This window comes from Aricia agestis, chromosome 4 (assembly GCF_905147365.1).
Source record: "Aricia agestis chromosome 4, ilAriAges1.1, whole genome shotgun sequence".
NCBI lineage: Eukaryota > Metazoa > Arthropoda > Insecta > Lepidoptera > Lycaenidae > Aricia > Aricia agestis.
The window spans coordinates 21,679,737-21,694,832 of record NC_056409.1 but is presented as its reverse complement, the minus strand read 5'-3'; the positions used below and the strand labels follow the sequence as shown (position 1 = coordinate 21,694,832).

The 15,096-nt window shown below is 38.4% G+C and overlaps 1 protein-coding gene across 6 annotated transcripts in view; it reads right to left on the bottom strand.

Moving 5' to 3' along the window:
* LOC121725855 (homeobox protein homothorax) overlaps positions 1-15,096 on the bottom strand; it is a 252,442-nt gene that overhangs the window by 107,338 nt on the left and 130,008 nt on the right. For 5 of the 6 annotated variants that reach the window (XM_042112983.1, XM_042112982.1, XM_042112987.1 and 2 more), the window contains exon 8: positions 14,475-14,483. The exons of the other annotated variant lie outside the window; for it this stretch is intronic. In XM_042112983.1, the coding sequence (XP_041968917.1) occupies positions 14,475-14,483 (9 nt within the window). The remainder of the gene's footprint in view (positions 1-14,474; positions 14,484-15,096) is intronic. 6 annotated transcript variants of the gene reach the window in all.

Genomic DNA, 15,096 nt, shown 5'->3' with positions numbered 1-15,096 from the left:
GACGTCATTACGCAAAAAACATCCAGCGAAAAAACTCGACTAAAAACACCTCATGGGAGCGCCAAGGTGCTGCCACCCCAGTCTTTTCTTACCCCAAATAAGGGGAGGCAATATCATACACCATTAGCATTTTTCCTACTTTTTTAACGGTGTCACACTGCATAAGTATATTATTTGCGACACTGGAGGTGCAGGATCATCTCGATTATGTTATGATGAATGGCGTCAAAGTACAACCGTAGCCACCTCTGCCATAAATATTTAAATCGTATCAGTCGAAATATGATTAAATATTAACGTGGAATTCTAGCAACACTTTACACAACGAGATAACGATTGAAATTTGAATTTGGAAAAGAACACGCCGCCATAATTTCTCGCGCTGTACGTTTTTCGAAATTCGTAATTGGAACAAAAGCTCGCGACGCAATGGTGCATGCATGATTGATAGCGCGGCGATGACGCTCGCGGCTCGCGCCAAATGAACATTCGTTTTCGATGAAAAATAAAAGCCCTTGACCTGCACCGTCTCTGTTGCCCTTATCGCCCTCCAGATAGCCAATTTGCGCTCCGTAAACGAGTAGCGCAGATAAAAATAACGTCGAGACGCCGAAAATTGCCCCATCGCCGTCGTAAACAAATACTAAAAATCTTGTAACCGAAATAAGGCGGCACTCTAAATAAGAATTAAAGTAAAATTGCTGAGGTGTGACTCCCCCGGGCCGGGGTGTGGGTCTGGCGACGATATTCATAAGGCGAAAAATTGTAATAACCCCGTGAATAGCGGAATGGGGCGAGGTGCCATGTTATTTACAGGAGGGCCGTATTTGTTGAGGAAATTGTCTAAATATGCCGCAGCCGGTCGCGCGTGTACCTCGTGGAGCTACAACAGTAACGGCATTATCGTCTAATAACTAAGAAATACAGTCAATGACCCTATTACTCCTAGTCTGTTTCTAGATCTGTGGATGTGCCTTAGCAAAGGCCGCTTTACAACTACAGATGTAGCTACACTTAAGGCAGGTAAATTAGGCTATAATATTATCCCTGCCCTTCTCTCCCGCCCGGTGATCTCCTAGTCCAGAGCGAGCTGATATTTCTCGTGAAACGTTTATTACGTCATTATATTTTGATGCGACGATAAAGTTGACAGCAAATGTAACGTTGGGGTCATTAAAACAAATATACTGTCACTTGATTTATCTATACACTCATAATAGTGCTTTACTGCCAGACAAAAATGTCGTTATTTTTGTAATTGAAAACTGTGTCAAGAAGACGGAAGACGCGAGCAGCAGGTCGAGAAGGTTATTAGAAATGAAAGCAAAGAAGTGGCTCTTTAAAACATTTTTAAAGGAAAACTATATTATTTTAGGGGAAGAAAGAATGTACCAACTCGTTTCAAGTTTGGAGAACATAATATTATAAAGATTAGGGTCTAACTCATTGAAGCAGAGAACCATCAACTCTGTAAATAGCAGTTTATGTATTGTAGAGCCAATTGTAGAGAGCATGCATATAATTTACAGAAACGGCCCAAAATAGTATTTACTCGCGCCCGCCCTCTCGGCCCGACAATTAAAGCTGATTAGACGTTTCTTTCGTATCCGAAATTTATACAATTCCGTCCAGATCAGATCGCCGTAATAACAGCCTCGGCGCTAGCTCGCGGCAATTATTCACAATTAAATTGTTATTAATTATAGGCGTTTTTAATCGTTTCATTGTTTTTGTGAATTCAGATGTTTTCGAAGGTTTTGTTTTACATAGGCGAGGCGTAATTGGCCAGCCATTGAGGATTCGAGATTACCGGGTATTAAAACAATTTTCTCGAGGAACAAAACAATGATGGCTTTGGAGTTCATATAACTGGTGCCTGGTGGTAAATGGGTGCAGTGAGTATATTACAATAATGATGTATAATATGTTACTGTAAAAACTCGAACTACGCTACGGTACTTAAATCTTAAGATTTAAGTGAATACACTCCGCTATCTATAACAGCTAACTTAACTAAACTAAACTAACCCCGGACCTTATGTTGTTAATTTATCTAATAAAGAGAATAAATGAATAACAAAATAGTAAATACCAGTAAAATTATGTTTACATCTACAATAGTAATTTGTATTGTTACAAAAAGTTTTTAAAAAATGTGGGTTGAGAAGAAACAATAAAAACTTTCTTAAAAGGAGTTACCAGACGCGCATCACCTGCTAGGATATACCTGTGCACCGAATATAAAGGCACGCGAAGATGTCCCTCTTCTCACGATAAATCACTCTTTTTTTACTCCAGGGACACCCCAAGCTTCGGGCCCCGTGACTGCCGGCTTCTTTCCAATTTCTTTTTATTTTATTTATTGCGACGACTATTTCATAATATTTTTTCTGGTACTTTTTGTGGGCACAAAAATATTTGCCTAAAACCCCCGTATATTACAGGTATGTCCGTACATATTTTGGAATGATCGTTCCGACGTAGACCGTGGGGGAGCTATGGCTTAGCCTATGCTAAAACAAGAAAAGCTTACAGAAAACTGCCGGTAAAATAAATAATAATACATGTGTAAAAGTTACTGGAGGGTAGAGTTTTAAGATCAGCAAAGAACTAATATGGTGTTACAGGAGGCCATACTCGGTTTAGGCAAAATACGGAAAATAAAATCGGCCAAGTGTGAGTTGGACTCACGCACGAATGGTTCCGTACCACAATGGAGCAAAAATAGGCTGAAAATTGTGTTTTTTGTATGGGAGCCCTGCCTAATTCTTTAATTTGTTTAAATTTTATTATAAGTTATTAAAGTACAAATAAAACTGAGTATTTCGTGAATATTTCAAGTGCGCGGCAACAGATATAATTACACAGTCTGTGAAAATTTCAGAAGTCTAGTTTTAGCCGTTCTTGAGTTACAGCCTGGAGACACACATACAGACAGACGGACAGACATTAAAGTCTTAGTAATAGGGTCCCGTTTTTACCCTTTGGGTACGGAACCCTAAAAATGACGTTCTTATTTTTTTTATTAATGACCGAAAAAATCTTCAAAACAGACAATATTTTACAAAAAGGAAACACGCACTAAAATGACAGTATCAAAGTATACATGTCATTCGTGTGGCATCTATACAACATCTTTTAATTTACGGCCCATGTTAGGGAGCCAATATCCTTGGGCCTATAAAGCAATTTCCTTAATGTGTGTGGCTCTCGCTGGCTGATCCTCTATCGATCCGGGTATACGTCAGATCTTGTCTATGGTTCCGGACTTGTCTATGGGAACGGAACTTGTCTATGCCACGAGAATTGCAATAATGTCATGTTTTAATTGGAATTTTAAAACACTTTGAGACTTTAAGCGAATGATTATATTTTTATGATTCCGTACCCAAAGGGTAAAAACGGGACCCTATTACTGAGACTTCGATGTCTGTCCGTCTGTCTCCAGGCTGTATCTCAAGAACCGCTATAGCTAGAGAAAATTTTCACAGATTGTGTATATCTGTTGCCGCTATAACAACAAATACTAAAAACAAAATAAAATTAATATTCAAGGTGGGCTCCTATACAACGAACGTGATTTTATTGGCTTTTTTTACTCTATATCAATAATGGCAACAGGTAGGTACTTGAATTTTTCTCAAAATCCTTAGTTATATTTTGTACTTTCATATTTAATAATAATTTTAAATAAAATAAAAAATGAAGGAGGGCTCCCATACAAAAAAAAACAATTTTTGGCCTAATTTGGCTCCACAATGGTACGGAACCCTTAGCGCGAGTCCGACTAGCACTTGGCCGATTTTTGTTTAATATTCTTCATATTTTCCATAGAAGGTTACATTCAAACTACTTGTTCTAAAAATGTAGAGATTTTCACAAGAAAAACTCTACATTTTCAGAAGATGTACTATAAAAAATATAGGATACTATTTCCCGAGACTCAAAGTATATCCACACCAAATTTTATCAAAATAGGTTCAGTGGTTGAAGCGTAAAGAGGTAACAGACAGACAGATAGACAGACACACTTTCGCATTTATAATAGTACCTAGTATGGATAGCAGTATGTGCAGGGTCCTAGTATGTAACTATGTAGCTTATCGTCGACCAACATACACCAACATACGTGGCCATACCTTCTGATAGGCGTCCTATTATTTGGCAGTGAGTTATTGCAATTGTCGACATTCTCCACCGCAATAATCTTGATATTGTATAATAATATGGTCGTTAATGCCTCTATATTACTATAATACCTATTTTACTATGTATACTCTATTTCAATTTTGATCTTGTTAAAAATGTCTAGAATTGCCACTAAAATGAGGACACAGTAATATGGCCCCAAAAACTTTGATTACCACAGTTTTTGGCCGACTTCTAAAAAGTCGGTAATACGTTCGGCTGTATCTTTTTTTTGTATGTTCAACGATTACTCAGCCGCTTATGGTCCGATTTTCAAAATTTTTTTTGTGTTATATATGGTTTAACTTGAATTTGGTACCATGTTCACAAAAGTGGTGATCTGATGATGGGATCCTTGAGAAATCGAGGGGACTCCTTGAAATTTGTATGGAAACATATTATAGTGATTTCATTTTTTTCTGAAGTATTCGAGGCACATGCTACTAAAAAGTAAGACTTCACACCAGAGTGCCTAGACAAGCGGCAAGCGATTATCGTAAACGCCAACGCCAACTCCACAAAATGTATGGGATTTGACATTAGTATTCGCTAGCGAAGCGATGACTTAATATGTAAAATCGCATACATTTTGTTAGCGTTTACGATAATCGCTTGCCACTTGTCTACTAGGGCAGGTTATATCCTGGATTCGAAGGTAACCAACAGAAATTTTGAATCCTTATAGATACTGGTTCGGGGACCACTGAATGCATGAGTACTTTTCGTGACATTTTGCATCGAAGCTGATGTTTTTGATGATTGTTTCGCTGTTTGTGGACCAATTTTTAAAATTCTTGTGTTGTTGTATAGGATTTTATCTAAATTTTGTATAACAATTTTGTATAAAAAGTATGAAATAATTCTTATTCTTCGTTAGTACCTTTTTCGAAATTCGATTTAACATCAACCAATTCTGTACTCAATTTTCATTCTTTTGAAATCGGTACCGGCTAAGTTCTATGTCAAGTACCACAGTTCTGGGCTGGTACTCAAACGAATGAAAGTTGAGTACAGAATTGGTTGATGTTAAGTCGAATTACGAAAAAGGCACTTATGAAGAAAAATAATTATTTCATACTTTTTAGATCATATTTTTAAGAATATTATTTTTACATTTGAAGTCGGTTTAAATTTTTGTCTGCACATACCATGTCTATAATAATAAAGGTTGTATGGGAAGCACATTATTTCAGGCCGTAGTTTGTCGGGGAAATCATGGCAATCGTGAGGGCAATCCAGACGGCATACTGGAGTCTAATCACACCTACCCGCGATTACGGAAAAATGAGAAATATAAGTGAAAAATGCATTTTTAAAACCAAAGTAAGTCGCCTAATTGCCCCCGCCCAGGGTGGGGCGGGCCGCCCGCCCATCGCCACCTTACTCCGATGCCAATAAAGGCCATTACGGCATACGCTGGACACGTCTTTTACTGTCTTATCGAAAACCGACTCGACGCGGCAGACACGGAATCGTCGTAAGAAAAACGTTTCCCGACGGCGGAAAACGGACCTTGTCGCCAGGGGGTAGAGCGGGTTTTCGCGCGGGCGGCGGCAGGGTCGATGCCTCGCCCGGGGGGACGGAGGTATCGGTAGGTACGAGGCAGATCGATAGCGGGTACTTACGGCGTGTTAGCTGTTTGTTTTTAGCCGGTGTCAAAACCGCTTAGCCGGCTAAGTGCGGCCGGCTAGGTGCGCCCGAAATAGCCGGCAGCTGGATCTCCAGCGGCAGGTCGCCATGATTAAACATGATTTATCAGCGCGTATTTACGTCCGCGGTGACGCCGCTATAAACGTGACGGATTTTTAGAATTCCACGCTGAACGGTGATGTATCTTCGCGTATGATTTATTTAATGAAATATTTGTGTGGCAGATTTAATTTCTTCAATGGTTGAAACATGTTGGTACACTACTGCACTCTCTGCTACAAAAGTTGAGGCCTTAAACAGATTCTAGGGACTAGGTCTATTTCGAGTAAGTATTAAGAGGATACAACAGCGGCTAGAGAAATGAAAAAAAAGTACGTGTAATATCTATAGCTGTCTCCCTTACCTCAAGCCTATACCGCAGAACGCGATAGAGACAACTGCAGAAAATCCAGAAAATCAACGATTCGTTGTCCCCTGATTCCTTCTCCAAAACTTAACCGATTTAAGTACTTTTTTCATTAAAGATTTTAATCTTTAATGAAAAAAGTACTTAAATCGGCCTTTTTTTAAAAAGGCTTGAGCTGTGTTCCTATGTTTTGCTTTTTTTGTATAATCTATCCAAATCTGTTTTCTGGACGTTTGAACACAGCGGAAAATCTGGCCATTTTTTTGGGTTTTTGAACGTTCATATCTTATTTAATAATTAAATTATGAAAAAAAAGAAAACATAGGGACATTGTATTAGTGGCCGTAGATATTCAGGAAAAAAATTATAACTCTACTAGCATTATCCAGGGAGGAAACAGGGGACAACGTTTGTATGGAAAAAATGGCGGTGTGGAATCCTCTTAAGTTTTTCGAAATCTATTATGACGAATTTGAAATTTCAATTTGGTAGAGAATAGACATGAATTATGATGTTACAATTTAGTTCAGCTACATAGAGTACTATACTATTAACTTTTTAAATCAGCTGTTTCTATGAAAATGTAGTAAACCCGGCACCTAAATATAGTTAGGTCTACCAGAATGTGTGAAACATGCAAATATAAAAATTTATCCAATGATCAAGGATAGATATATTTTGAAAATCTTCTGTCAAAAATTGCCATCAGATTCTGGCAGACCTATATTGCAAATGTATTGAAATGTGTACCTAAGGTACACATTTTTGACAAACACTATTGTAGAACATGTTTTTTGAATAGTTACTTTTCTTTAGTTTTTATTATTCGTAGAGCTTATATTCTATGCCGTTGTCATTTCATTATTATCAGTTTTTTAATGGATTGCAATCACAGTATTTAAATAACAATAAATTTTTAAATATATGACTGATTGCAATTATCAGAAACGTCCGATTCTGCTATTCATAGAAAAACTTTCTTCACAGCATCTTCAAAAACATTTTTGTTCGAAAGTAAAAAAATAGCGGGGTCAAACCGACAACTTTCATGTTAATCGCGTCGCGATGCGCGTGTCGCCGAATCGAAAACGCCACATTCGTTATTTACTTTGATAAGTCGGTTATTTAGCATATATTTTATCTCCTAATCCGTTATTAATAAACCTTCAACGGAACGTAACGGCGGGACATTTATTTCGCCGCCGACTCCGTCTCGACAGCCACTTTTTCCACAATGAGATTCTATTAAATTAACTGTTATTCGTTAGCATCGGGCCCGGCGATAAATAATACTCCGCGCCGCGACATCGACGGGTCAACATACTAATCGACGACAAAAAATGACGCTCTCTCCGAATTAAATTTTTGTCGCGCCCAAAAAAATATTTTAATCCGCCGGCACTCGGCGTTAATCTCGCGTGTGAATAGACAAAAAGTTCCCGGCGACTCGAAAATATCTACCGCAATACGATCGCGGCTAAAAAATATCGACCGCGAGGTTCGTCGGCCCCTAAACAAACATGGCCGCCTGACACGGCCAGCGGAAGGCTATCCATTACGCCCTGACAGCACCGCGTTTTTCAGACCGCTCCGACAGCGCCCGTCTGGGACGTTTGACAGCTGTCAAATTCGACCTTGACACTGTCAAATCGACTGCACGCTATCGATCATCGGTAAACTGGAGCAATGTACGTCACTATTTGTTGTATAATTGCGCGAAGGTCAGCAGCTGAGCGGCATGGCATGGACCTCTTTGCTCCCGTCCGCGCCACTGCAACGTGCGCGTGGACGACGTCCAGGCTCTAGCGCGATGCACGAGGAATGTCCGGGCTCCCCGCAAAACCTGAGCGAGGGAGCTGAGGTTTTGCGGGGAGCCCGGACATCTTGTTTAGTTTGGCCAAAAAACTGACCGTCATTCGAATTATAATGATCATAGTGATAAAACCTTAATTGATGATGTGCCAGACATGGGCGCTTCGCGACCCATTATGTTAATTCGGTAGTTTTTTCGCACGGCGATCCGGTGCCCTTCGCACTCGTCCGAATGAATATAAAAAGCTAGAGAATAGGGAGGGTGTGTTGTAGTAACGAGGTTTTGATGGCGACGGCACCGGCCGCCGACCTGCCCGTAATGTGATTGACAATGAACTCGACAATTGATAGGGATGTGCCCGCCGCTCGCTCGTATCGATGCACCTTATCGGCCGCTCGACTCTCTCCGGGGCGAATAAAGTTCGTACTTTATTTTGAATGCACCCGCCGGCGACGTTTCTGATGACATTTATATTTAATCAGAGAGATACGATGTCCTTTTACTCTCATTTTTATTTAATTTATTTTGCCAAGAGAATTAATTAGTGGATACATCAATCGAGACGTAGTAAGACGGCGCTGGCCGCTCGTATCGGGTCTAAGTTACGACGCACGATGTCTTCCAATTTGGGTCCAATGTATGCTCGTACGTCGTCTGCATATTGGGTCCCGGCCGGCCGAGGTCAAAAATGCTTAATAATTTCCACTCAGCACACAACCTACCCTCGGATTACGTACGTAATAAAAAGGCAAAAATATACTTCGAAGCGGAATTGTGCCAGTCACGGCCCGGCCGCTCGCGAACCTCGAACCCCGACCCCACACTTAAATGTACACTTTATGTCCGTAAATACACGGCTCCATTTCTGTCCGCCTATCGAAAAAACTAAGCCGTTTTTTAACAAAACGACGCTCGAATAACTGCGGAACAGAAGAATGTGATTACTCATGCCGACTCGAGAGAAATGACGGTACGACACGGGGCCGACGCGACTACGGGGCCGACCGGACCTAGCCTCCGACACGCCGGGTCGACGAACCCCCGGAAACTTCGCGTGACTTTTCCAATTAAATTCACAAAACGCATCTGTAATTTCTTTGTGAATCAAAAAGGAGAAAACGAGCCTCATATGTATGAGCCATGTTTAAGTTTTAAATTATAACCGCCCGGGGCCGCCGCGGTGTCCAAAACGTTTATGTTAAACAAACATTTAACATTTTTGTCGTGGGGTGGGAGTGGCGAAGGCTCTGATGGTGGTAAGGGTAACGAGCCGGACTTTACATTACACTGCTAGAGTCCTTCTGAAATAGATATGAAACCTACTTTCAGACACATATTTTTATGCATCATCCAAAAAGGTCTCGCAGACAGACATCACAATTCACAACGCAGAACCATAATATTTTGTTTGAAACGGTCGTTACGATACTAAATTCTAATCAGCGATGACCATAATATTGATGTTCGACCGTCTATAATTTCCATCCGTCTTCCGTGTAACATGTTCTAAATTACCAGGTTTGCATAACAGCCAGGAGGTGTCTGTAATTAGTGTGACGTAGATCAGAGACGCGTGCTGCTGACGGCGCTGCGGGGGTCGGATACATCAGAACTAATTCTGAACCATTTCAGTGGTTGAGAATCGATATGATCCAGAATAAACCATTAGTAGCTGCTAATGATTGAGAACGGGAATATGTAATATTTCATAATGTTAATTAAATAAATTTAAAGATCGATGTGAAAGTTGAAACTTGGAAACAACAAAGTGTCCATATTGTAATAATAATTCTAATAAGACAATCACCACTCTCAGCTAAAATTGTTAACATTACAAGTACCTACTAGTAAAATAGCATAACGTTAATGCAAAAACGGCATTAAATGAACAGTGTTATGGAATACAGACATTAACGAAATTTGCGCCAACTTCCCGAACCTTATTTGGGAGCGCCTCAAAAACTTGCCACAGACGGGCGGGGGAGGGGCGGCGCGGGCGGGGAGACCCTCTGTAACTAAATTTTGAACTGTCACGTAGATTAATGATGCTAGGCCCGTGCGATACGCGCTAATGCCTGTAGATAGCTGTGGATAAGTCCCTCGCTGAACCGAATCTATTAGCTGAAAGCCTCCGATATAAAATCCAATATTTAAATTTACTTTATCTAATTATTTATTGACAACGAATGAGTGTATATGTGGGACAGGCGGGTACACTTATAGGTAAAGTTATGTAAACTATAAAAGCGTCATCGACGTGTAGTAAAACTTTAACTAACACAAGATTAATAAAAACGGCAATGGTTTGATTTCAATTCCAACTATATCTTATTTGATTTTGCAATCAACTATTTAAAGGTAGAATGGCAATCTTACCTACATAGCACACAATAATAGAGATTTAAATATTTATTATTAAACTTTCGTTAAAATAGCACCACCGTATGCTAGATACACGAACTGCAGCAGGATTTAATCATAACAATGAACATACAGGTCACAGCGAACAATAATATGAAAATAAAAGAGAAAAGGCCGAAGTCATATCCACGTTATTTACGCCGTTGGTGCGGGGGCACAGAATGGATTTCGGAAATCGATTGCCTCCAAAAATATTTACAGGGACCACGTGCGAGCGCCGCCTAGTTTTAAATAGAACGCTGTATTATTTAAACAAAACCACGTCATATAAGCTCGTGTTTTGGTTTCGAAAATATATTCTGGAAGCCTATTGATGATTGGAAATGAATAATTGTATGCCTAAAACAATTAACGTAAATGAGAACACAAATTAAAATCAGGAGATACATACAGTTCGATAAGATATTATTGTTATTGTATATTAATTAGGTATTGAATAAAACAGACAACAGATGGCTCTACTAGTAAAAGTAAAAGCTTGTGAAATGACTAGCCTACCAATAATTTATCAAAATCATTAAAAAAAGAAATAACAAACATACACTCAATAACAAACTCTCAGTCTCAGTATAAACTGTATTAAAAATTCAATATGTAAACTGCATTGAAAATATAAACTTAAAAAAATCAAATTTATTTATTAAACTTTATTTATTAAACCTTATTTTTTATCATTTTTATTAAACCTTAAATTTTTATGAAATTTAATATTGGTAGAGATAACATTTTACCCTTAAAAAGTACACAATCGCTTTACTGTGTCTACTTCAATAAAATTATGTTAATTCAATGCGACTCCGAGCCATAGCATTTCTTTTTATAATGTTATATGAGTTTCAGACGTTTCAATAAAAGGCGAAGGTACTAAAAAGAGGATGCATTAAACTTTACATTAGGTAGTTAATGTAGGACACACAGATTTTATACTAGAACGTAAATCAACTCGAGACGCCTATGATGCAGACGCCGATAATATTGCTAATAAGGATGTCGATACGAATTTAACTGCTATAGACGCGAGAATTAGATAAATATTCGGTAATATAAATAAACCGCGACCTAGCCAACTCGAATAAAAACACAAAACCACTATAATATAAATTATGAAAAACATAACACATAGCCACACGCGCAGTAAACGTCATGACGATCAGCTGATCAAATATATTGCTACTATAAAAAGTGAAAACGCAAACTACTCGCCCCCGATCCTCCGTCCCTGTCGAGACACCGCGCGAGCGGTACACGCGAGAGAGACGAAGACAAGTAGGCCACGCCGTCGCGTAAAATGATATATTAATGTCAGCTGCGTTTAGGACCTCGTGAGTCTACAAAATAATAGATGGTCACAAATAAATTACTCCGCGAGTGCATTTCTGAACGAAATTCGGGCGGGCGTCGACCTCGACCGTGGCGCGTAAATCACGATTGATATACGGCTTGCGAAGGTCGCCATCTTAAATGTTGCGTTCGAAATTTGAATCTTGGTTCGATACGACCGTTTCGGGACGTGTCGACGTTACGTTTAGCGGTTTTTCGTGACTTCGACAAGCTGTTAACAATAACAATAAAATAAAGTGGCTTTTGTAAAGGAGACGTCTGAATCAAAAGTGGTTTTATAACAAGTATTCAATATCGCAATTCTATCTTGAGTGTTTTCGATACCATAAGTATCAAGTTGCGTAAGATTTAACCTTTTTCTTCGGAATATTATTTTTTGTGATTCTGCACTCGTTTTTTGTAAACGATAGTCAATTGAAGTTCTGCTATGTTAAAGCAAAAAATTAAACTGCTGAGCCAATATAAAAGTGTAGGTACTGTATAGCTAACATGTAGCTAACGAGGAACCACACAATGGTCTGTAGAATTGTGTTGATAAGAGCCTGAATATACTCAAAATTGAAAGTGACAACGATTTTGAACCCAGACATGACGTGTCCACTGCACACTGTGAAGTGTGACTTGTGACATTGGCACATAAGTTCATCAGAGCTTTATTGCGCTAATTGTGCTATCTTTTGACGAGCGAGCATCGCATATCATCCGTCAATCTGCGTATCGCGCCATCTTGCAATTACCACTAGCAACAATTACACAAATCGTTGATTGCTAAACATGCAATTTGTTATTTAACTAATGGGCCTGTTATCCACTTTTTACTATAATTTGTACCACGTTTCATGCTAATTATGTTCTGTGTGCACCGTGTTTTGTTTCGTGCTGATAATTTTAATGCTCGTGTCGCAAGTCACAAAATTCTGAACGCGGTGACAAATGAGTCGCCTCTCGACGCTGGTTTTTTAAAACCTCCTACGGATTCGTGCCGAATAAAACTCGTATTCGGAATTGGAATTTTGAATTTGAAGCTCGCGCCGATCGATCGCGGCATAATGAAGTAACACAAGTCGGATTGCCTAATGTATCCACGTGTGGGCCGGCTGAATCATTAATCACTTTCAGAGCTTTGTGGGCAGTGATTACACGAGACAATTGTACACACGTTCGAATTTCCACCTTAATTATACCGGACCAAATAAACGAATTTAGCAATCACTTAAAAAATTTAAACTATCTCCGTCCGACTAATGAACTCGGGGCAATGTTTTTTTTAATTTTACTAAAATGAATTTATCGATTTTAGTAAAAATAAAAATTATTGTAGTAAGAAGACAAAATATCATACCTATAATACGTATTTCGCAAATATTCAGTCTAGTAAAATGTTTTGTCTATGAAAAGGAAGATTATTTGAATTATGTATTTGACGTAGCAGAAAGCAAAAAATTGGATTTTAATGCTTATAATGGTATATTGCTGTCGTAAACTAAACTCGTAAATATACTAAAGCTAGTGGCTGGAACGATGAACAAAGTACTATTAAAATATGACGTAAAATTAAATATATTCCATAAATTAATTTTTGAAAAAAGAAGCTCTAATATAAATAATCTTGAACGCATAAAAAGTATAAAATATAATTATTCAAATCTCGTGTTTTATTTAGAAATACACAGATCGATATCGAGGATCAAGAACCAAAGCTCATTATGCCAGTAATTAATATTGTAACGATACCGACACGAACAAATCAATGTACAGACGGACAAGTCGATAACACGACTTCAAATAAAGAAAAAAATGCACATCCATCCGTCTCCGACACGCGACTCACGAGAGAAAGAGAGGCGATGTTTTGAGCGCAACGTCCATATTTTATGATAAATAGCAAAACGAAAAACGTTGAGAGTATTTTCGTGTACGATTGATATTGAGTTTTTGTTTTGCGAGGTGATAACAAAAAGTCGCCACTAATGCATTTCGACGTGTAAAAAACATTAATGAGGGGTTTTATTAGTATCGCCCGATCAGAAAGTTATTGCAACATCATCCACAAAATGTTTAATACCCTCGATAACCCAATATCTAATTCGAACTTTCCGTATCGTAAAAAGGGGTTTAAGTACTTATATTATTTATTTTTAAACTTCAAATTTTAAAACCATCAAATGTTTCTTGTAATTTGGTATGCTTAGGCTTTCTATCGTGTCATCGAATGGCTTCTTTAGGTATCGCTTTAATAAAATTTCACACTCTCCTAAAACCCATAACACTATTGTGAGCTTTTCCAATAATATTTAAATTACGAACGCTCGTAGTCAATAACTAAGGTGATACAAAAGGGAAATGTTTTAAACGCCATAAAATCCGGTGGGCCTCGCGAAGGATCGTGGATCCTGAGCGAACGGACGACGGTCGCTTTTTGTCCGTCACGGGGAACGGTCTGCACGCTAATAAATTAACATTCTTTAATGACCTAATCAAAGTTTATGACGCGAGCCGAATCCTCGACTCCTAGTGTTGCACGATTAACTTATTTGCGTGTAAAAAACACCGAGGTAATTATTTTCCGAGCTTTATGGAGATTGGAAATTTTTGTTAGCTCGATCTTTACTACCTCACGTTGATTTATGGGGCTTCCTCGTTGTCTGGACTTACCCATGGTATCTGGAACAATACAGATCTCAGGTTAATGTTTTGCCAATATTATTTATGTTTGCACGAACAATTCGTCCGGTAATGAATACATAGGTTGTTTAAAATTAAAGTGGTTTTGCTTTTAGTAGAGGGCATATTATATATTTTATTTTTACTCTTATTTTCGTTGAGTCATATTTTACTTTTCATTTCTCTCAAGGACTATCGCTTCTACTTAAAAAGTAACTTTTTTTCTGATTGTTGAGCGTAATAAAAATGAAACCATTGGAATTTTTGAGTGTGCAATGATGTAATAAACGAAAAACAAAATGTTAGGTTATCTTATCGCAGTTATCGCGCCATCGGAAAGAATTTGACAGGTTGACAGCTCCTCGACAACCTGACAGGTGATTGAGCATAGAGCCGTTATGGATAGAGATAATTTTATAATAATACATTTTAATACCTATTTAGAGCCAACGTAAAAACTTATTTTTATACAGAGTAACAAGTGATACGCAATGTACTAATAACATATTTAGGAATTGGAATATGTGACCCTATCTAATTAGTAGAAAATCATACAATGCGACCGTAAAATGTACTATGAAAACTCGTGGGAACGATTCTTGAAGAGGAAATA